The 24,835-nt window shown below is 42.8% G+C and overlaps 1 protein-coding gene and 1 pseudogene across 5 annotated transcripts in view; one reads left to right on the plus strand and one right to left on the minus strand.

Moving 5' to 3' along the window:
• Window positions 1–12,015: 12,015 nt before the first annotated feature.
• SIK2 (salt inducible kinase 2) overlaps window positions 12,016–24,835 on the plus strand; it is a 149,562-nt gene continuing 136,742 nt past the window's right edge. For 4 of the 5 annotated variants that reach the window (XM_002708396.5, XM_008261575.4, XM_051819608.2 and 1 more), the window contains exon 1: window positions 12,090–12,378. In XM_002708396.5, coding sequence (XP_002708442.2) covers window positions 12,244–12,378 — 135 coding nt within the window. In that variant the 5' untranslated portion in view covers window positions 12,090–12,243. Of the gene's footprint in view, window positions 12,379–24,835 lie in introns of all 5 variants that reach the window. The other variant, XM_070078045.1, reaches the window with a different exon arrangement.
• On the minus strand, window positions 20,287–24,707 carry LOC127484798 (small ribosomal subunit protein eS24 pseudogene; annotated as a pseudogene).

A 24,835-nucleotide genomic window follows, 5' to 3' on the forward strand; every position in this document is an offset into this window, starting at 1 on the left:
ACATGAGTAGCAGGGGCCCAACCACTTGGACTATTATTCATTGCTTTCCCAGGTGAATTAGCAGAGTCCTGGATTGGAAGAAAGCCAAGCAGCCAGGATATAAACTGATGCTCAGATAGGATGCAGGCATCTCTGGTGGCAGCTTAACCCTTTGCACACCACCTGCCCCAATGAATTCTTTACAGTCTTGCTTGACATCTTCCCAGCGACTGAAAGTACTACTTCCTTAGTGAAGTTCTCCTTCTCTAAACTCTCTTTTCCCTCAGTTTTAAGGTATTTTCCCTTTTTCTATCCATTCTCCTTTTATTTATCTGGTCTTTCCTCTTTAATGAGGAGATGCTTCTTTTTCCCTAACATCCATGACAGCAGAACAAATATTGTAGGATTCTGCCTTTTCCTTCAGTCTTGAATCTCCCATAGTGTGATACCATCCACATTTTTGACTTCAATTGTCATACTACCAGTCTGTGAATTTTCACTCTAGATTTCTTCCGTGTGCTCCAGAATCATGCATCCGGAGCTTGAAACAGCAATGCAGAACATTTGGTACATAGGCATAATGTATGCTAATATCTGTAAGTTACTAACTTCATAATATCCTTACCTATTTTAGAGAAGTAAGGGCTAAATGTCTGAGTGGCATAGATTATATGCTCTTTGAGGCCTGGGGCCATATTTCATCCACTTTTGTATATCCAGCGCCAGTCGAGTGAATGGCACATGGAAAGCCTCAGTAATTGATTGCATCTGTCCACTTCTGCCAGCTCCCTCCCATCTTATCACTGCCACAACCAGCTTCCTACCCAATTGCAGCTTCAAATTTTCTCTGCAGGCCGGCGCCGCGGCTCAATAGGCTAATCCTCCACCTAGCGGCGTCGGCACACCGGGTTCTAGTCCCGGTCGGGGCACCGGATTCTGTCCCGGTTGCCCCTCTTCCAGGCCAGCTCTCTGCTGTGGCCCGGGTGTGCAGTGGAGGATGGCCCAAGTACTTGGGCCCTGCACCCCATGGGAGACCAGCAGAAGTACCTGGCTCCTGGCTTCGGATCAGCACAGTGCGCCGGCTGCAGCGTGCCGGCCGCGGCGGCCATTGGAGGGTCAACCAACGGCAAAGGAAGACCTTTCTCTCTGTCTCTCTCTCTCTCTCTCTCACTGTCCACTCTGCCTGTCAAAAAAAAATTTTTTTTTTTCTCTGCAGAGGGGTTTAGAAGCGGCAGACTGTCTGGAAGGGGACTAGAGAGTGCCACGTGACCTGGTTCCAGGTATCTTTCAGTTTTATCTATGAATGCTCTCATTACTGAGTATATATATTTACAACTGATCAACTTACCCGAGTTACCTGAGCACATCATGCCTTTTCCTACCTTTTGGTCCACTGCTCATTCTGTCTGTTCTTCAAAATACTCATCCAGTCTTTATTTCACTTGTGTCTAAGTAGGCCTTTATAACTCTGCTAAGCTTTTTTGCAACTCTTAAATTGAACAAAGAGCCTCTCCTCTGAGCTGTTTGTGCAAACTTCTTATCCTAGCTCCTACCAAATTACATTACAATGATGTTTGTATATATCTACTCTCCTCACAATAATCCTCTAAGTGTTATTATTTAACTCTGTTTAACAAATGAGCATCTCAGGCACACAGAGGTTAAGCTACTTCCCCAAGGTCACCAGCAAGTAAGTGGTATAGCCACATCTGTACCTAAGCAGCTGGATTTTAGAGCTCCCCCCTTAAACTCTAATATTCTCGAGGGCAGGCGGAGACTGTGCCATATTCATGTGTATATCCCCAGCATGTACCAGGGTACCTCGTACATCAGTGCAGTAAATGTCAAACTAAACATCACTGGTGGAGTTCTGCTAAAAATCTCAGGAATTCCAAAAATTACTAAGACATAATCTTTACCCTTCAAGTTTATGACCTTGTGAAGTATGGAAGATTAGTAAAAATATTCCAATAATAAAAAGGAATGAACTAAGGGCAAAACGAGAACTGAGTACCTTATGTGTTCAATCATTGATGTTAGAATGTTGAAGATCATCTTTAAAATATATCTCAGGGCCAGCGCTGTGGCGTAGTGGGTAAAGCCACCGCCCACAGTGCTGGCATCCCATATGGGTGTCGGTTCGAGTCCCAGCTTCTCCACTTCCAATCCAGCTCTGCTATGGCCTGGGAAAGCATTAGAAGATGGCCCAAATCCTTGGGCCCCTACACCCGCGTGGGAGACCGGGAGGAGGCTCCTGGCTCCTGGCTTCAGATTGGCGCAGCTCTGGCCATTGTGGCCAGTTGGGTAGTTGGAAGACCTCTCTCTCTGCCTCTTTACTTTCTGTGTAACTCTGACTTTCAAATAAATAAATAAATCTTTAAAAAATAAATAAATAGGCCGGCGCCCATGGCTCACTTGGCTAATCCTCTGCCTGTGGCGCCAGCACCTCAGGTTCTAGTCCCGGTTGGGGTGCCAGGTACTAGTCCCAGTTGCTCCTCTTCCAGTCCAGCTCTCTGCTATAGCCTGGGAGGGCAGCGGACGATGGCCCAGGTGCTTGGGTCCTGCACCTGCTTGGGAGACCGGGAGGAAGTACCCGGCTCCTGGCTTTGGATTGGCGCAGCGCTGGCTGTAGCGGCCATTAGGGGAGTGAACCAATGGAAGGAAGACCTTTCTCTCTGTCTCTTTCTCACTGTCTATAACTCTCTTTCTGTCTCTCTCTCACTGTCTAACCCTGCCTGGCAATCAATCAATCAGTCAATAAAATCTAAGTAGCATGAATACAGAATCTTTGCAGAACTCATGGTAATAAAAAAAAATAAAATTAATGTTGACCAACAAATTGTGGAAGTTAAACTGGAAGATGTCTAGTGCAAATTCTAGTACTCGAGCCCAGGCTCTGCCCTTTTTTATCAGTTTACCAATTCACAATCGCTTTTCAGCCTTTTGGCTAAGATCAAGTGTAGTACCAATTCACAGTCACAACACTGCCATGAGCGACACACTTGCACTAATAGTGGTAATATAATTATAATGAATGCAATAAGGTTAAAGAAGGCATGCTGGTGGAAAATGTGAATAGCTCGGAGAACTGAAGATTAGGTAACATGATAGACTGCACAGTAAAGAATCAGAATAATTCTATTATCTAGAACAATGAGCAAGATAAGATTTCAAAATATCAGAATTTCCCCTTATTTTTTAAACAATTAATTGCACAAGAAAATTATTAGAGTGCAATGATAGTTGTATTTTTAAAAACCCAGGAGTGTTAGTTGACTTTAGTCTTAGTTGTGGGCTATGGCTGCTACAAAGAAAACTAGAATAAACTCTGGTTGGATTCTTCTGAACACAGTGTCAGGATCAAGGAAGGGTGGTCAATGGCCAACATTCTGCACTGCTTGGACTACATCTGAGTCACTCATTCAATTTTTGGAACTGTATTTTAAGAGAGACATTGACAAACTAGAGAAGTACAAGAAAAAAGGTTGAGGGCTAGAAGTGTAGTCAGCTAGACAGTGAAACTGGGACTGTTTTGCATGAAGAACTGAAGAAAGAGTATGACAACAGGGGCCAGTGTCATGGCACGGAAGGTTAAGCTGCCACTTGCAATGCCTGCTTCTCCTGTCGGAATGCCAGGTCAAATCCTAGTTGCTCTGCTTCTGATCCAACTCCCTGCTAATGTGCCTAGAAAACCAGCGGAAGGTGGCAATGAGTACTTGGCGCCTGCCACCCTTGTAGAGATCCAGATGGCTTCAGCTTGGACCAGCGCTAGCAATTACAGCCACCGGGAGAGTGAACCAGCTCACGGAAGATATTTCTATCTTTCTCTCCCTCTCTCTCTGAGTGAATCAGCAAATGGAAGATCTCTCTCTCTCTCTAATAAGTGAATAAATCTTTTTTTGAAAAAAAAAAAAAAGATGTCAATGTATGTGTGTTTATATCTTACATCACAGAAAATAACTAAAATCTATGGATAGAAGTTAGAAAGAAGGAGATCTGATTCCAACATGAGGAAGCATTTTCAACTGATGCACACCATTTCATAGCAGATTGGGTTCCAGCAAGAAGCAGTACACCAAGTCTTACGCTACCTGTCAAATGTCTAGAGATCAATGTATTAGATGGGAAGACAGACTCATTTGATACTCTCTAAGATCTTTTCAAATTGAAGAACCCAAAAAAAGCCATCATCTGGGAGGCGATGCAAAAAATTTTGAAATTTTTTTTCAAATAATTGAGAGAGAATCTTACATTCTTCATTGAGAGAAGACCTATCATAGCTAAAACCAAGCTTAAAAACTAAAACTAGGGCATGGCTCCCACCTTTTAAGAGAGTTGCTTCCTTCTTAGTACTGTTTTTGCTACATCTCATATGTTTTAGTGCATTATGTTTTCATTTTCATTTGTCTTAAGATTTCTTCTTCTTCCTCTTCTTTTTTATTTATTTGAAAGTCAGAGTAACACAGAGAGAGGAAAGGCAGAGAGAGAAGTCTTCCGTCCGATGGTTCACTCCCCAGATGGCCGCAACAGCTGGAACTGCGCCGATCTGAACCCAGGATCCAGGAGCTTCTTCTGGGTCTCCCATGCGGTGCAGGTTGGGCCATCTTCCACTGCTTTCCCAGGCCATAGCAGAGAGCTGGATTGGAAGAGGAGCAGCCGGGACTAGAACCGGCACCCATATGGGATGCTGGCGCTTCAGGCCACAGCGCCAGCCCCAAGATTTCTTCTTTAACTTATTTGTTGTTCAGGAATATGTTGTTTAATTTCCACATATTTGTGAATTTTCCAATTTTCCTTCTGTTACCGATTTATAGTTTCATTCCTCTGTGGTCAGAAAAGACACTTGGTATAATTGCAATCTTCTTAAAATTTTTAAGTTTTTTCATGCTCTAACATATGATCTATCCAGGAGAATGTTTTGTTTGTGTTTGACAATAATGTACACTCAGAGGCATAAATTCCAATGGAGAAGAACAGGGAGCCCAGAAATAAGCCTACACATACATCAACTGATCTTCAACAACGGTGCCAAGAATATGCAATGGGGAAAGGATGGTCTCTCCAACAAATGGTGCCGGGAAAACTGTGTATTCTGATGGAAAAGAATGAAACTGAACCCTTATGTTATAGTATATACAAAAATCAACTCAAAATGGGTGAAGATATAAATGTAAGGCCTAAGATTATAAAACACCAGCAGGAAAATATAGGAGAAAAACTGCTTGACAGTTGTTTTGGAAATGATTTCTCGGGTATGACACACACGAAAAACAGGCAACAGCAGCAAAAATAGACACGTGGGACTACATTAAACTAAAAGCCTACACTGCAAAGGAAACATCAACAGAGTGGAAAATCAACTTATAGAATGAGAGAAACATACCATACATCTGATAAGAAGATAATATTCATGATTTTAAGGAACTGTTACACTCAACCGTGAAAAAACAATAATCTGGTTAAAAGTAGGCAAAGGATTTGAACAGTTTCTCCAAAACAGATATACAAATGACTACCAAGTATATGAAAAGGTGCTCAACATCACTAATAATCAGGGAAATGGACATCAAAACCACAATGAGCAATTACTTCACACTTATTAGAGTAGCTATTAATTTTTTTAAAGATAAATATGGTCCATCAATCCTACTCCTGAGTATTTATCCAAATGCATTAAAACCAAGATCTCAAAGAGATATCTGCACTCCCATGTTCACTGCAACATTATTCACAATAGCCAAGATACAGAAACAACTTAAGGTCTATAGACAGGTGAATGGGAAACAAAAGGTATATTCATACACACACACTTATATGTATATACAATGGAATACTTTTCAGCCTTTAAAAAGAAGGAAATCTTGTGATATACAACAACAGGATGAAGCTGTAAGACACTATGCTAAATGAAATAAGCCAGTCACAGAAGGACACGATCCCTGTTGCATGATTCATCTAAAATAGTCAAATTCATAGAAACAGAGTTGAATGGTGGTTGCCTGGGTCTGGGAGCTGGGGTAAGGCGGGGCATGGAGGAAATGGTCAATTGTTCAACAGGTATATAGCTTCAGTTATGCAAGGTGAATCAGTCTAGAAATCTGTTGCATAACATAGTGTCTATAGTTTAACAATATTCTTTCATATGCTGAAAACTTTAAGAGAGTAGATCTCAAGTTAAATATTCTTACCACATACACAAAAAGGTGGGCAGGAAAAACTTTTGGAGAAAATGGAGATTTTTATTACTTTGTGGCTATGGTTTCATGGGTGTGGACATATTTTGTAATATCAAATTGTATATATTAAATACTTGCAGTTTTTGTATATCAATTATACTTCAATGAAGCTATTAAAAAATAAATGTGGGGCCAGCACTGTTGAGTGGTGGGTAAAGCCAACACCCGCAGTGCTGGCATCCCAAATGGGTGCTGGTTCGAGACCCATCTGCTCCACTTCTGATCCAGCTCTCTGATATGGCCTGGAAAAGCAGTGGAAGATGACCCAAGTCCTTGGGCCCCTGTACCCATGTGGGAGACCTGGAAGAAGCTCCTGGCTCCTGGCTTCCGGTCAGCCCAGCTCCAGCCATTGTGGCCATCTGGGGAGTGAACCAGTGGATGGAAGACTTCTTTCTCTCTGCCTCTCTGTAACACTGCTTTTCAAATAAATAAATCTCTTTAAAAATAACAAATAAAAAAGCACCAAAGAAAATTTTCTTTAAGTAGCTTCAATTCTTTATTTCTTTTTTTTAATATTTATTTGAAAGTCAGTTACGGAGAAGCAGAGGCACAGAGAGAGAGAGAGATTGAGAGGTCTTCCATCCATTGGTTCACTCCCCAGATGGCTTCAATGGGTGGAACTGCGCTGATCCGGAGCCAGGAGCTTCCTCTGGGTCTCCTACGCGGGTGCAGGGGCCATCTTCTACTCCTTTCCCAGGCCATAGCAGAGAGCTGGATGAGAAGTGGAGCAGCCTGGACTTGAACCGGCACCCATATGGGATGCTGGCACTGCAGGCAGCAGCTTTACCTACTACATCGCAACACCAGCCCCAGTTTATTTCCCTAATAGTACTTCGCACATAATGGCACCTAAACATTTATTAGTCTGACTGATTTATGTTTGTTTCATGAACACTTGTATTTTATACTAATAAGCAACATGGAATTGGCATGGACCAGTGATGTGGGTTTTTCCATGTACTTTCTGTCTTTGTGACTACAAAGGCAAAGCATTAATTCCAGCTTTGTAACCTTTTTTTTTCTAAGCACTGTCATATAATAAAGACTTCACAGTTTTCATTTGAATTAAGTCTAAATCCAGATCTAAGCCTACTGGTGTATTGACTTTCCTTCAGTCCTGAAATAATAAAACAGTAAAAATGCAGACATTGTTCATGATCAAGGAAACAAATGGCACACATCTTGATTTTCAAGTTTGCAGGCTGCTTGCTTCAGCAGAATATGTACGTGCAGCACTGAGCCATGAAGTTTTCTTTCCCCACATTTCAAGCCACTCTTCCATTACATCCCCAAACTCCTCTCCTCATTACACTCTTGTCCGCTTTATTCCAAGTTAAGTGTGTTATGGAACTAATTCTTATCTCAGTCTCCTTCCATCTTTCTTAATTCTTTCTTTATGTATATCTTTGTCTTTTGAAGTGTTGATATTTTTTAATTAGCTTAAGGGCAAATATAGTGAACTCACATTATCAGCTGGGAATGCTGCATTTTAAAGGTCAAGCAAATAGCAAATTTGATGAGTATGCTACCTCACTGATACTAAACCAGAGATGAAAAAGGTGGTGGCTGTATGAGGGGCTCTTTTCTTCTTCTTCTCCCCTTTATCTTTCATTCTTTTTTTCCTGAGAGTGATGTATGTGAAGGTGTGCGTTCTCACATGTTTGTGCATGTGTACATGTGTGTATGTATAGGGATACAGAGGAGAGAAGAGGAGAAAGAGGGAGACAGGAAGAGAGAGTGAGGCAGGAGTTGGATAATATTAATAATGGCTAAAATACATACATATATATATATATATATATTGGAAGCAAAAACACACGAGAAACACATAAGGTTGACACAGGAGGGAAAATAGATCTTTGGATGGAGGAAACAGCTGAATCATGGAATACAAGGTTGCATACTCTAAATTAGCCCACATATATTTCTTCAGGGTTACCCTTAACAACTATCACACTATCAGCAATATTCAGAGGCACACCCACTGCATTTCCACATGGGCACAGCCACTCCTATCTCTCCTCTGTCTCTGGCCTCCCTTTCTCTAACTTCCAGACACGTGCACACGGAACTCTGCTTTTTCCAGAAACCTTTTGGTATTTCCTGCTATTCCTTTTCTTTCCATCTCCAGATTGATTCTTATTCCCAGACTGTGCAAGCTGGTAGTTGGCCTGATTATCAGATTAAAATAGGCAGATAGAAATGAGTCAATTTCTGTCCAAAAGGCATACTTCAAAGGAGATTGTTAACGCTAGTGGGCTTCTACGCACACTTTCTGGTTCTTGAGTAAGTAGATTTTCATCAGCTTCACAAAGGAACCCACCTCCAGAATATTAAAGTACATTCATCTGGTTAGCAAAATGTACAGAGGAACTATTTTTGCACTGAGGTAAATATCTGAGCTGCTGGTCTAGTTAGAAGAACCATATACACCATTCCCATCAGTCCAGAAATCTGGTCAATCTTACAGCCTTGCCCATTCTGCCCCTCATTTTTGCAAAGAACATACCCTATGGCAGAATACAAAGCGAAAGGCAGAGGTACAGTGAGCAGTGGCGGGCCCAGAGGCCAGTCAATCTTGTACTACGAAAATTATATGAAATTAAATGCATGCATATACATGCATATATATATTTTCATTAAAAGCTAAAACTGGAGAGAAGTTGAAAGAACAATAATCTATCATACCCACTTCACCTAGATTTATCAGTTTAGTATTTTACCACACGTGCATTATCTATCTTGAGTAAAGCAGTTGAGAGTTAAGTTATATATATAAAAGACTTTTTAGAAAATTTAAAATTTATTTTATTATTTATTTGGAAGGCAGTCAGACAGATATCTTCCATCTATCATTGTACCCCATAACTGGTGACATTAACTTTGATCATTTGGCTAGGGTGGTGCCTGTCACATTTCTTTGCTGTAAAAGTAACTTTGCTAACCTTTTGTAATGAATAAGAAGTTGGAAGACACTATCAGATTGTGTAGACATCCTGTTCCCCAGCCAAGTTGTACCCAATGATTTTAACGTCTATTGATAATTTTTGTCTGAATCATTGATTACCATAATTGTTGCAAAATGGTGATTTTCTAATTTCAGAGTATCTTCTACATATATTGGTTGCATTCCACTGTCAAGAACTTTCAGCCTTCCATTTGTTGATTTATTTACTAAAAAGCTTAAGAGTAACTATGCACTTATGGATTCTTTTTTTTTTTTTTTTTTTTTACATCACTGCGGTACATCTTTCTTTTTTAAAAAACTTTTATTTAATAAAATATAAATTTCCAAAGTACAGCTTATGGATTACAATGGCTTCCCCCCCCCCATAACTTCCCTCCCACCCACAACTATCCCATCTCTCGCTCCCTCTCCCATTCCATTCACATCATGATTCATTTTCAATTCTCTTTATATACAGAAGATCGATTTAGCATATATTAAGTAAAGATTTCAACAGTTTGCACCCACACTGAAACACAAAGTGAAAAAATGCTGTTTGAGTACTAGTTATAGCATTAATTCACATTGTACAACACATTAAGGACAGAGATCCTACATGAGGAGTAAGTGCACAGTGACTCCTGTTGTTGACTTAACAAATTGACACTCTTGTTTATGGCATCAGTAATCACCCTAGGCTCTTGTCATGAGTTGCCAAGGCTATGGAAGCATTTTGAGTTCGCTGACTCCGATCTTATTTAGACAAGGTCATAGTCAAAGTGGAAGTTCACTCTTCCCTTCAAAGAAAGGTACCTCCTTCTTTGATGGCCCATTCTTTCCACTGGGATCTCACTCGCAGAGATCTTTCATTTAGTTTTTTTTTGTTTTGTTTTTGTTTTTGTTTTTTTGCCAGAGTGTCTTGGCTTTCCATGCCTAAAATACTCTCATGGGCTCTTCAGCCAGATCCAAATGCCTTAAGGGCTGATTCTGAGGCCAGAGTGCTGTTTAGGACTTCTGCCACTGTCTTTGGGCCAGTGCTGTGGCGCAGCAGGTTAACGCCCTGGCCTGAAGTGCCAGCATCTGATATGGGCACCAGTTCTAGTCCCGGCTGTCCACTTCCAATCCAGCTCTCTGCTGTGGCCTGGGAAAGCAGTAGAAGATTGCCTAAGTCCTTGCACCTCTGCACCCACATGGGAGACCCGGAGGAAGCTGCTGGCTCCTGGCTTCAGATCAGTGCAGCTCCGGCCACTGCAGCCATCTGGGGAGTGAACTAGCAGATGGAAAAGCTCTCTCTCTGTCTCTACCTCTCTCTCTAACTCTTTCAAATAAATAAAATAAATCTTTTTTAAAAAATCCACTGTCTTGTGGCAATGCAGCCATCTGGGGGCTGACTCAGCAGATGGAAGATCTCCTTCTCTCTGTCTCTCCCTTTTTCTAATTATGCTTTTCAAACAAATAAATCTGTTTTTTTTTAAATTCAGTCTTACAATCTATTTCTATCAATATTCATTCTTGAAGTTCAAATTGTCTCAGATTTGATAAATGGGGGTACCTTCAAGCTTTCTCTTTTTCTTTCGATATATCCTCCTTGACATACAAGAAATCTCTGGCATAAGAGATTGAAATCTCTTGGAATACTTTCCTTGTCTCTGCCCTGGAATCAGCCATTTCACCAAGAGGCAGAGTTCCTCGTGGAGAATGGTATTCAGAAACAAGATCTGAGGGACAGCACTGTGGCACAGTGGGCTGAGCCACCATCTGCAATGCTGGCATCCCATATGGGCACCCGTTCCAATCTCACTGCTCCACTTCTGATCCAGCTCCCTGCTAATGCACCTGGGAAAGTAGCGACAAATGGCCCAAGTGCTTGGGCTGTTGCACCCACGTGGGGCACCCAGTGGAGTTCCAGGCTTCTGGTTTCTGTCTGGCGGTTGCCGCCACTTGGGGAGTGAACCAGTAGATGGAAGATTTCTGTCTCTCCCTCTCGCTCTGCCTTTCAAACAAGTAAAATAAATCTTTTATAAAAAGGAAAGAAAGAAAGAAACCACGATCCTGGGAGTAATCTGGGGAGTACATATTTCCGGATATTAAAATACCAACTGTCCCTATTTCTTCGAGGCATTCTGTAGTGATTTACAATCCTAACTCTATCATGACCTGTGTGATCCTGGCAGATCCCCTCATTGCTAGCAGCCTACCTCATCATCTGAAAAGAGATTGGATTAGTAAGTAATTTCTTAACCTTTTCAGGGTCGCCAACACGTTTGGGATTCTGAATGGAGCTATGGTCCCATTTCCCCAGAAACACGCTCACATAAAGCAAAATGTTGCCTACATTTCAGGCAGCTCCAAGTTCCGAAGCCAGTTTGAGGCTGCAAATCCCGGGACAGAGTGTTCTCTTAGGGTCTCTTCAACGCTGCTGCTGTGAGAACGACTCCACGGAGACACCCAACTGTGGAGGGATTTATATAGCAAAGGACACAAAGGAACCTGTGAGCAATGCATTGCTCAGCCACAGTTCTTTGCTGCTGCCAAATTGAGGACGCGCTGTACTCCGAGGCGAGAGGTTTTGGCGGGAAGGTCCCCAGGTGGGCGGAGAACGCCTGGGCGAGGAAGGAGCGCACAGGCCGGATTCGGGTCGCTGCACCCCTCCGCACCGCCCACCAGGGCTCGCTCTTGCCCTTCCGCTGGAAAGCCTAGCGACGGGGCGGGCCCGGCTTGGACCCCGCCCCCGGCAGCGCGAGGCGCTGGGGAGCCGGCGGGGCGCCAGAGCCCGGAAGGAACGCGCCGGCCAGGCCCCGCGCCCCTCCCCGCGCACCGTCCCTCCCACCCTCCCGCCCGGCGCCGACGTCGGCGGTGCTCCGGTCGCCATGGTGACCAATCGAGACCCGGTCCCGCCCCCGCCCTCCTCCCGGCCCCCTGACGTCGGTGCACGTCAGCGGCGGCGCGCGCCTGGCTGGGCCCTGTGGAGCGGGAGGGAAGGAGCGAAGGAGCGAGCTGAGCGGCGGTCGCCAAAGCCGAGCCTCGCTGCCCGCCCGCCCGCCCGCGCTCCAGTCGCCGTGTCTAGCAGCGGGGCCCAGCATGGTCATGGCGGATGGCCCGAGGCACTTGCAGCGCGGGCCGGTCCGGGTGGGGTTCTACGACATCGAGGGCACGCTGGGCAAGGGCAACTTCGCGGTGGTGAAGCTGGGGCGGCACCGGATCACCAAGACGGAGGTGCGGCCCGGGGTTCGGCGGGAGCGTCTGAGGCGAGGGTTCGGGAGAGGAACTGTTTACCGAAAAGGGTGGCTGCAGCGGTGGGGCCGGGGGGGGGGGGGCACGAGGCCGCGCCACTCGCTCAGGCGAGCGGGCCTGGGGCCGCGAGGACCCAGGAGGTGCAGGGTATCGGGGCCGGGCTCCCCCGGACTCCGGCGCCGTCCGAATGGCAGCCCGACCAGCTGGGGCTTCGCTTTCCCCCTCGCCGCCTCCGGTGGCCACTCGGAATTTCGCCTCGAGCCTCCCACCCGGGCCGTGACCTGGTCTGTGGCCTCCGCTCCGCAGCCCAAGTTCCGCGTCTTCCCTGCTTTCGGCGGGGGGTGGGGTGGGAGGGGAAGTCTCGGTGCTCCGGGACTGCGCCGTGAGAGACGGCGCCCGCTCGCAGACGGCACCGGCTGCGCTCGGGCTGCGCGGCCGGGAGGACCGCGCGCCCCCCTGACCCCGACGGCCCGGCCCTGCCCGGCGAGGAAGGGGCCGGGGGGCCGGGTGTAGGCACTGGCAGTCTCCTCTCGCTCCTCTCGCCCCGCAGTGTCTCTGGTGTTGAGTGTCTGGCGAGCTTGATCAGTTGCCTGAGGCATTTCCATCTAATGCTCCAGACAATAGAACTGGTTAAAATGGTCATCTGCGTTTGCACCGTTGGTGGGTTAGCCTCTCTCTGGCTCAGGGGGTGTCCCCTTGGCCAGTGGGCGTTCTGGCCGTGAATGCGCATTCCTGAAGCCACATCGGATTCTGTCCGCTCCCCGAGCCCTCGGCGGCTTGCTGACGGGCGCAGCCCGCATCCCCCTCCGGCGCACATTCGAATGCACCACACATAATTCCTCCCGAGTCTCTTTCTTACCTAACCCGCCCCCCTTCCTTCCACTGCCTGAAGCTCCTCTCCTGAGGTCTCTATTTTAAAGACGCGCACATCAAATATCTTAGGAAAACGGTCGAGAGACACCCATTCTTTGAAATAAAACCTGCCGGTTTGGATGTACTCTGTTCTCATTGTGGCAGCCACTGGGTCGTGATGCTTTTTCAGCCCGCCCCACACGACCATCTCATTTTTCGGTTTTTTCCCGGTATTAGTATGAATACACTGGAGTTTGAATGTGGAGTAAAGTAGAACTTTTTTTCCCCCCCAGAATGACTTATGTAAGGCGAAGGTTGTTTGAAAACTTGAGTGATTTTTGTGGCTGTTGCTGTGCTTGGAAATTTTGCCTAACGTCCATTGCTTTTTGGAGTCTGTGTCATTCTGTCATCTCCACGTTTTGCTTCCCCTGCTGATCCTGAAGCAACCTCCATTGGACCTATTTTTTTAGCGTGAGGACCAAGGTCACAGATTTTCCTCTTACAGATTTACAACTGTTGGCAGTTTAGGTTAAGTTTGGAATGATAGTGATAGTTTTACTGTAGTGACATTACCGAATCTTTCTGTAGCTTAATCCCATCCCAGCATTTTTAAAAATGAGGAAAGTGGCTCCATTCCTCTGAAGAGCGTGTCTAATGCCATGCTGTCCTCCCTTGCACGCCATAAAAAGAAGGCATTTTAGATGCACGTTTTTGCAGGAATCCTGACTTAATGGCTTTGTAAAACTCCAGTTGTGCCTCACAAAGGGGTTCTAGGGAACTTCTGATCCACGTTATTTTGTGAATTATAAACTCATCTGTTCCTTTTTTATTTTTTTGTCACAAGCTCCTATTGGTACTAACAGCAAGATTTAATAAAGTCAACTGTTATTTATCAGGTCAAATTTAGTTAGCATGCGGTATCTGTGGGTACTTAAGTGGAGCTGGTAGTGCCTGACACTTTCTCTTGAGATTGTCGGTTCCAATGGTGTCCTTTTTAAGCGTACATGTCTTAGAGAGCTAGGGGGCACTGTGGAGTAATAGAGTCGTTTAGTTATTGGTAGTGTGAGATCAATGCATTTATAATTGAAGACGGCAACCAGATGGTGCAAGAGCACTCAGATCCTAAATTGTCTGTGTAGTATGTAAAATGATTTAAGTTAAAAGTCACTGTTTTAGTCCATGGGACCTGTCTTGTGCATTTTATTATTATTATTATTTTTTGACAGGCAGAGTGGACAGTGAGAGAGAGGCAGAGAGAAAGGTCTTCCTTTGCCGTTGGTTCACCCTCCAATGGCCGCCGCAGCTGGTGCGCTTCAGCCAGTGCACCGCGCTGATCCGAAGCTAGGAGCCAGGTGCTTCTCCTGGTCTCCCTTGGGGTGGAGGGCCCAAGCACTTGGGCTATCCTCCACTGACCTCCCGGGCCACAGCAGAGAGCTGGCCTGGAAGAGGAGCAGCTGGGACAGAATCGTGTGTCCCGACTGTGACTAGAACCCGGTGTGCCGGCACCGCAGGCGGAGGATTAGCCTATTGAGCCGCGCGCGGCGCAGCCAGCTACATCTTGTGCATTTTAAAAGTACTAATTAGCCAAAATAGTGTGAATTTAAGATGGGTGAATGTGTTTGTGGTCATTTGCTATCAGCGGATGTATTTAGTCCCGGTTGGGGCGCCGGATTCTGTCCCGGTTGCCCCTCTTCCAGGCCAGCTCTCTGCTGTGGCCAGGGAGTGCAGTGGAGGATGGCCCAAGTGCTTGGGCCCTGCACCCCATGGGAGACCAGGAGAAGCACCTGGCTCCTGCCTTTGGATCGGCGCAGTGCGCCGGCCGCGGCAGCCATTGGAGGGTGAACCAACGGCAAAAGGAAGACCTTTCTCTCTTTCTCTCTCTCTCACTGTCCACTCTGCCTGTCAAAATAAATAAATAAATAATAATAAAAAAGAAGTGAGGAAGATGGCAAGGCAGTGGCTGAACAGAAAAGTTCCTGTAGATCTTGATACATTTTATAAAGTTAGTTTGTGAACTTTTATAGGTAATTTACATTCAGAATTGTTCAGCTAGAGCACAGCCTCAGTTTTTTCTTTAAAGAACACTATTTGATGTTAATGAGGGTTTTTTTAAAGCATTGTTTATTTTCTACATCCACTGGATGTGGATGTGTGTCTTTTTTTTTTTTTTAAGGTTTATTTATTGTTTGAAAATCAGAGTTATACAGAGAGAGGGACAGGTCTTCCATCTGATGGTTCACTCCCCAATTGGCTGCAACGGCCGGAGCTGTGCCGATTCGAAGCCAGGAGCCAGGAGCTTCCTCTGTGTCTCCCACGTGGGTGCAGGGGCCTAAGCACTTGAGCCATCCTCCACTGCTTTCCTAGGCCACAGCAGAGAGCTGGATTGGAAATGGAGCAGCCAGGACTCGAACCGGTACCCATATGGGATACTGGCACTGCAAGCAGCAGCTTAACCCACTGCACCAGCCCCATGGGTGTGTGTCTTTAATATATACAACTATCTACCTTAAAACTGTAATTAAGCTAGTGAAGTCTTTAACGTTTTGTTTTATTTTAGGTTCATTGTTGAATATACTACAATAATAGAACAATTACAGAATCAACAAACTGTTACAATTAATCCTATTGTTTATAAAAGTATCTTTGTATACTGTGCTCTAACATCAGTGTAAGTTTGCATGTTTCAAGCCTTAGAAGCCTCTTCCCCAGGTTGGGTCCAGAGGCAGATTTCAGAGTAAGCATCTGTGCAGAGTGTCATGTGCAGTCGGGGCAGTCAGGCCTTCCGTTACTGATGGGCTCTTCTCTGTCCCTTGTCCTGTATTACGCAGAGATAATGTATGCTGTGCAGAGCTTGTGAGTTCCAAGTTTGCTTCCCTTTTGGAAAAAAAAAATCATCATTTTAATCTACTCTTTTATTTTTTTTATTTTTATTTATTTATTTTTTTGACAGGCAGAGTGGACAGTGAGAGAGACAGAGAGAAAGGTCTTCCTTTGCCGTTGGTCCACCCTCCAATGGCCGCCGCGGCCGGCGCACTGCGCTGATCCGAAGGCAGGAGCCAGGTGCTTCTCCTGGTCTCCCATGGGGTGCAGGGCCCAAGCACTTGGGCCATCCTCCACTGCACTCCCTGGCCACAGCAGAGAGCTGGCCTGGAAGAGGGGCAACCGGGACAGAATCCGGCGCCCTGACCGGGACTAGAACCCGGTGTGCCGGCGCCACAAGGCGGAGGATTAGCCTAGTGAGCCGCGGCGCCGGCCAATCTACTCTATCAAATAGTAACATTGCTCAAGGAGTCGTTGCTGTGGTGTATTGGGTAAAGCTGCCACCAGCTCTCTGCTGTGGCTTGGGAAAGCAGTGGAGGATGGCCCAAGTCCTTGGGCCCCTGCACCCGCGTAGGAGACCCAGAAGAAGCTCCTGGCTTCGGATCGGCATAGCTCCAGCAATTGTGGCTAATTGGGGAGTGAACCAGCAGATGGAAGACCTCCCCCCACCCCCCACCTCTCCTTCTTTTTTTTTTCTTTCTCTGTGTAACTCTAACTTAAAAAAAAAGTTGTTCAAGAAGTATAATTACATCATCATCTGAAGCAGCTATTCCTGTGTTAGATCTCTATGTAAATTTTACACACAAAGGGAAGGCAGGTGGTGGTAGAATTCAGCTTCTTAATACAATATTTCATAAAAGCTTTGTAGTACTGGTTTGTGGCTTATGATTTAGAGAAGCTAGTTTTACAGAATTAGCATATGGGAAAAGAATAATAGCATTTAGGCAATTAAACTATTTTAGGCAGTAGTAGTTGTTAGTTTGCTATTCTGTGAGTGTCCTTAAGTGGTGTTTTGTTTTATTAATACTTTACCAGAAAATAACTATCTTTCTAGCTAAATTTTTTGTCTCAAGTAAAATTCCAGAAAGACTACTTGTGCCCCTAAATTTGTTTCCTATTAAAGAAGCAGTGTCTTACTGTAGAAAATAAAAAGGATAAAGAAAAGCGTAGTATACAAAGAAAGTGTATGTATGGTGCCTCCCATCAATGGCAATAAACCATTCTTAACAATGTGGCATTTTCCTCTATAATCTCTTTTTAAAATGCATTTTTCCATAGATGGGATCACATGATACATATGTATAAATTGTATTCTTTTATTTACTTAACATTGTAACCTAAGAATTTTGCTTATTCTCTAAAACTATAAAACATTTCTAATAGCTGCATAGGGTTGTACTTTGTGGATGAATCTCATTTTACTTAATGATTCCCTTATCATTGAATATTGCATAGTTTTTAAGTTTTCAGTTATATAGTAAATAATTTGCAGTGAGCATTTTTGTGTCTATAATTGTGATTCTGCATTTTAAGTATTTTTGAGGAGAGTAGTTGCTGGTAAATTCTTAGAAGGTAAATCAGAGAAGATATTACTTTTTTATTAAAGATCTATATGTATATATTTATTACCAAATCTGTCATGTTGATTATTAAAAAATTAAAAAATATAGATAAGTGGTAAGGAAAGTATTACCCATAATATCATTATTCACAGGCAACCATCATTAGCTATTTTCAGATCTTTTCTATCACAGATAACTTGAGTTTTCCTCAACACCATGCCTCTTTGAGAAAACTACTTTTTTCACTAAAGAGATTTCTTTGTGCATTTTGGAGCTTTTATATTTAGGCACAAATGTTTACCACCTTAAAATGTAGTAGTTTTTAAAGCTTTCTAGACCAGAGTACCAAAATTGCATTTTTATAGCAAGGAAAAAAAACAAGAGAAAGAGACTATATTCAGATTATGATGTTTCTTGAAGAGAACTTATTTTTAATACATTTGAATTTTTTATTTTGTTTTAAAATTTTAAAACTCTTCATTAGTCTTCTGTTAATCTTGTACTGTGAAAATTTCATATTTTAAGATGCAGCTGTTCTTTGTGCAACAGAAGGATTTGTTATCACATAACTTAATCACTACTTATATTTTGGCCTATGTGTGATCTTTAATTGCATATATCAAAATAGAAATTATATTTGTCATGGAATATAAATACTTTATTACAATTGTCCTCTAGTGTGTTGGCACCCCAGACAAATAATATTTGGCAAATGATTCAAAATATTGTTAGAAATGATCTGTTCTATTTTGGCAGGGGAATAAACATGCAAAATAAAGAGTTGTGTAAATTCTTATATTCTGTAGAAATATTTAACTTTAGCAGAGTTTATTGTGTTCTGATTTTAAATCCTCAGGGAAATTCTATCAGAATCAAGCAATTAAGAAAACATTTCTTTGGAAATAACTGAAACTGGCCTCTCTCCTTGGATTCACATGATATTTGATTTATGGTCCACTGCTGATTGAACATTCATTTCCTTGGAGTCAACTGGATTCCAAAATGCCTTAAGATATCTTTCCTCTTTAGTGTACCTAGTGCCTCTCCTACTTTCTATCTTCTTGAAATTTCTTTATATAGAACATTTATAAAAATACCGTCTCATCCTTTAAAGAGCCTACGTATCCAATTTGAGATTACCAAAAGGTTGAAAGTTAAACAGGAATTTCATTAGAAACTTTTTTTTTTTTTTTTGGACAGGTAGAGTTATAGACAGTGAGAGAGACAGAGAGAAAGGTCTTCCTTCCGTTGATTCACTTCCCAAATGGCTGCTACGGCTGACGCTGTGCCGATCCGAAGCCAGGAGCCAGGTGCTTCTTCCTGTCTCCCATGCGGGTGCGGGGACCCTAGCTAGCACTTGAGCCATCCTCCACTGCCCTCCCAGGCCACAGCAGAGAGCTGGACTGGAAGAGGAGCAACCGGGACTAGAACCTGGTGCCCATATGGGATGCTGGCGCCACAGGCAGAGGATTAACCAAGTGAACCCTGCCGCTGGCCCTAGAAACTATTTTTAAAAAACATTTTTTGAAAGATTTACTTTTATTTATTTAAAAGGCAGAGTTACAGAGAGGTAGAGACAGACAGATCCTCCATCCACTGGTTCACTCCCCAAATGGCCTCAGTGGCGGGGAGCCAGGAGCTTCTCCAGTTCTCCCATATGGCCTAAGCACTTGGACCATCCTCTGTTGCTTTCCCAGGCACACTAGCAGGGAGTTGCATCAGAAGTGGAGCAGCCAGGACTCAGACCAGCACCAGCACTGGAGACCCAGGCTTTGACCCAGTCTTTAACCCATTGCACCACAGCACTGGCCCCTTTTAAAAACATTTTAAAAATAAATAGTTTAAGAACTGAATCTTGGGTGAATTACACTGGGAAACAAAGCTGCAAGTTCATTGTGGTTTTCCCCAGTTACAGAAGTTGTGAATGTTCACTGTAGACCTTGTTGAAAAGAGCAAAGAAGAAAATTAACATCTTACTTTCACTTTTCAGACCCAGGGATAGCCACTGTTGATATTTGGCTCATTTTCTGTTTGTTATTCATTTTCTGTTTGTTATAAAATATATGTGTGATAAAATTGATATTATTTATATACATGATGTTTTTTACTTAACATGTTTTCAACATTCTTCCAGTTTCCCATGTGTAAAGCATAGTTAAATAGTATTCTTGAATGTAACCATCCATATTGTATTTAATCAGTTTCTTACTAATGAACATTCAGTTTATTTCTCTCTCTTGCTGTCTCTGTAACATGATGTTTCAGAAGACATTCCTCTACTTACATCTTTGTGCACATCTGCGTGTTTCCTTGGGGAAATTCCATAGCAGTGACATTCTTGGGTCAGGGACTAACATACATCACATCAATGATGTAAGACACCAAATTACCCTCCAGAAAAGTATCTGTTAATTTTTACCAGGAAGACTGCATATTCACCAGGAATATTACTACTTAAGTCTGCCTGTTTAATAGGGGAAAGCAGTATTCTGTTCTGGGTTTTTGAATTTACTAGTTTTTTTGCATTGATAAAAAATGCTTATACTTTCTTTTATTTATTTCCACTCCTTTGGCTAGTTTGTTATGCAATTTTATATGAATGTTTGTATAGTTTATTAACTCTCTTATAAAAAATTCATATAATCCTTGCAGTTAGTCATTCCAAAATCTTGTATACCTGCTTTTTGCCAGTACCAACACTGGCCTTTGCAGCCCCTCTGGCTTTTTCATCCTGTTCTTATGCTCCGTTCAGTATTTTCTTGGGGTCTTTTTCTTCTTATATAGACATGTCCTGCAAATCTATGTTTGGGTTCATTTTTCTTTGCATAACCCCAGGAATTGTAAATCATGCCAAAGCCAGTTGTCCTGCTACCACCAAAATGAGTTCTGATCTAAACACAAAGATAACATCTGTTGTGGTCTTATACATTTTGACTGATTTTCCCCAAATTTCTTAGGGACTGTTACCTTTCCAGGGTGAAGAACATTCATGACCATTTGTTTCCTCTGAAGTAACTGGTTGGTGGTGATCCTCCTGGTCTGCATATTCACAATATCATAGATAATGGTAGTCAATCCTCAGGGAAGAAAAGCTAACCCAGGGAAAGATCAAAATTTAGCTTTTCTTCCCTGCCTAAATTCAAAATATGGCTGTATACTTTTGCATCATCTTTAAGTCAAAAAAGCACAATTGAACCATCATAAATTGGAGAACTACATAAACTTGAAAGTCTGTGTATTTAATTTCAAACATTTAGTTGTTTGGTAAGGATAGTGCTATTTGGTTATTCGGAAAGGCAGTGTAAGAACTGGTATATTAGTAGGAAATAATGCTAAGACAGTAAGCACATACTAATCCCTCCTGATTTGTTGTCAGAATAGTTCTTATTGTGTGACTTCCTTATAAAGTCAAAGCTAAGTTTAATTAAAATTTGAAAATTAAAATCTTCTTACTCATCAGTTTAACACAGTTTTCATTTTTTAAAAAAGATTTATTTATTTATTTGAAAGAATTACCTAAAGAGGAGAGGCAGAGAGAGAGAGAGAGGTCTTCCATCCGCTGGTTCACTCCCCAGTTGGCTTCAATGGCACGAGCTCTGATGATCCAAAGCCAGGAGCCAGGAGCTTCTTCCAGGTCTCCCACGTGGGTGCAGGTGCCCAGGGTCGTAAGCCACGTTCTACTGCTTTCTCTGGCCATAGCAGAGAGCTGGACTGGGAGAGGGACATCTGGGACTTGAACCAGTGCCCATATGGGATGTTGGCACTGCAGGTGGTGGCTTTACCTGTGATACCACAGCGCCGGCCACATCATTTTTTTTTTTTTTTTTTTGAGATTTATTTATTGATGGCCGGCGCCACGGCTCAATAAGCTAATCCTCTGCCTAGCAGCGCGGGCACACCAGGTTCTAGTCCCGGTCGGGGTGCCCAATTCTGTCCCGGTTGCCCCTCTTCTAGGCCAGCTCTCTGCTGTGGCCTGGGAGTGCAGTGCAGGATGGCCCAAGTGCTTGGGCCCTACACACCATGGGAGGCCAGGAGAAGCACCTGGCTCCTGGCTTCGGATCAGCGCAGTGCGCCCGCTGCAGCGTGCCGGCCGCAGCGGCCATTGGAGGGTGAACCAATGGCAAAACCATTGGAGGGTGAACCAACGGCAAAGGAAGACCTTTCTCTCTGTCTCTCTCTCTCTCTCACTATCCACTCTGCCTTTAAAAAAAAAAAAAAGAAAAAAAGAAAGGCAGTTACATGGGCAGGGGGTAGAGTGCACTTCCATCTGCATGTTCACTCCCCAAGTGGCTACAACAGCCAAGGCAGGTTGAGGCCAAATCCAGAAGTCAAGAACTCTGTGTTTCCTATGTGGGAGGAGGGGCTCAGGTACTTGGGCTATCTGCTGCTTTCTGAGGCCATAAGCAGGGAACTGGATTGGAAGTGGATATCAGACTTGAACCGGCGCCCAGATAGGATGCTGGTGTTGTAGGTGATGCCTTCATGCCTTTATCCACTGCACCACAGTGCCGGCTCCCATAGTTTTCATTTCTACTCTTTAATTTTTTTGTTCTTCCACATTTGTGTTTTATGTAGTTGCTACATTCATATTTATTGTTTTCACCTAACATTATTGGGACCATTTCTATGCATTTGGTTTTAACTGATATTTAAATCTTAAAAAATAAACTATGTTCTATAGAATTTAGAAAACAAGAAAATGAAAATGACTAATATTTCATAGGTAGAGAAAATAGCATATATGATAAATTAGTGTCTCTTATTTCTCTTACGAGAAAATATTTGCTTATTGAAGAACAATTGCACCAAAAAGTAGAAAGCAGGAAATAATCCGATCTTTTCATTCACTGATAATTTTCTGTCATATTTGAGTCTCATTTTTCCTGGTCTTTTTCTCTGTATACTTCGTGTTGAGATGTCACTGGTACCCTGATTTTCTATTTAATATTTTAGTTTTAAGCATTTTCCCATTATTAAAAGGAGCCATTTAATTGCTATTATAATATTCATCATATAATCTTAACCAAATTCATGTAATTATTTCCCAATTATTTCTATTTTTAGTATTATAAATAAGTACTGAAAATATTTTCTTGAATTTTTGTCATTATTTCAGATAATATCCTTAAGATTTTTCAGAAGTAGAATCTTTAGGCCAAATGGGGTAAATTTTAGGGTTCTTAAAGACTAACAAATTGCTTTACAGAAAAATGATTGCATATTTTATATTGCTACCAGCAGCCTTATAAAAGTGATGGTTTTATTGATGCCTAGTTTACAAGGTATTTATTTTTAAATATCTGTAAATTTTTAAGTGAAAATGGCATTTTGTTGTTTTAAATTCACATTTTCCCGAGCATTGCTTGGGATAACTCAATGTTGCTACTTCACGTGGGATTTAGTGTGATAGTGGTCATTCTGATTTATCCTCTGTTCTCCCCAGGGTTACAGAGGAAACCTTCCATTTGCCCTTAAGAGGAGTATTCATTTTTCTGTTGCCCTATAAATCCGCTGATGAGTTTATTTTAAAGATTATGCATGATTAAAAATTAGAGTTTGGATCATTTGGATGAACAACTAAAAAGAGATCCTTGAGTTTACAGAGTCTTTTTCTTGGCCTTCTTGAATTTCTTGTAACCATACACATTTTGTCCTTGGTACTACATGCAGAACTAACTAGGAAAAGGGGTGCAAAGAGTAAGTTCCCAGAAATGTAGTTTATCTCTAAAATAAACTATTGGAACACAGTGTTTTTCTAAGTTTGGGACTTTTAAAAGTGCACCCCGAGGGAATGCCACAATATGGGTTATTTGTTCATCTTGTTGCTCACAGACCTAAGTTTCTTGAAGGTAGGAATCAGATCTCTTTAGTTTTTGTGTCCGAGGCATGATTTCAGTTGCTCAGTAACTGTGTGACTGACCGTTTGAAATGGTGAGAAGATTGAATGTGAAGGTAGAAGGCCTAGGGTTATTTCTTCTAAACTTTAGGACCTTTGTAGATTATGTGACATCTTTTGAATCACATTTTCATCAGCTGCTTGTTCCATTAACTTCACAAAATTGAGAAATATGAGATAAAATACAGTAAAGTATCTTGTAAAATTAAAAAGTGCTGTACAGCTGTGAAAGGCATCGTTGTTACTATTATATTTCTAAGTACTTATTAAAGAACTTCATTGAGTGTGGCAGCAACTACTAGTGGAATCACGAAAAATTCGTTGTTTACTCTTCTTTCTGGGCCTGCAGCTCTACCATCATTGCACCTCCCTTGCATTTAGGGGTGGTCATGTGATTGAGTTCTAACTAATGGGATGAGCAGAAATAATGTGCTCCACTTCCAGACCTGGCCCATAAAAAGCTTGCATGAGGGCCCCTGTGAGCTTTCTTCCCTTTTTTGGCCAAATAGAGACAGCCTTCAGAGTAACTGTGGAAGCCACACATTAAAAATAGTGAAGCCTCCTTGAAACTCACATGCTCGCTAACCTCACCCATGCAGTTCTACCAGAACAAGAAATAAACTTCTGTTCAGCTTAAGTTGTTACATGTTTTGGGGGCTGCTTGTTATTAGAGTGACATCTCTAGCTATTAAAAGGAACATACTAGGGCTGGCATTGTGGTACAAGTGGGTGAGTCTCTGTCTGCAACACCAGCATCCCATATTAACACTGGCTCATGTCCGGCTGCTCCACTTCCAATCCAGCTCCCTACTAATGGCCTTGGAAGGTGGTAGAAGATGGCCCCAGTAATTGGGCCCCTGCCACCCATTATGGGAGACCCAGATGAAGCTCCTGGCTCCTGGCTCCTGGCTCCTGGCTCCTGGCTCCTGGCTCCTGGCTTCTGCCTGGCCCAGCCCCAGCTGTTGCAACACATTTGGGGACTGAACCAGTGGATAGAAGATCTCTCCCTCTCTTTGTAACTCTGCATTTCAAATAAATAAATATATTTTTAAATAAATAAAAATAAAAAATAAAAGGAACTTACTGACATGCACTCTGTTTTTTCTTTAGAGAAGCATAATCCTCTTTAGCAGATTTACAAATAGAAGTAACAATGTAAAGACGAAAATACCTATGTTCATGGTTGTACAAAGAGAGCGACCCAAAATAAAATCGAAGAGAAAACTACTCATCTCTTATAATTTTTTTGGTTAGTAAAATTAAGCAGTTTATAATTTTTATTTTAAGATTTAATTAGATAATTTATGTA

Source organism: Oryctolagus cuniculus, chromosome 1, assembly GCF_964237555.1.
Source record: "Oryctolagus cuniculus chromosome 1, mOryCun1.1, whole genome shotgun sequence".
NCBI lineage: Eukaryota > Metazoa > Chordata > Mammalia > Lagomorpha > Leporidae > Oryctolagus > Oryctolagus cuniculus.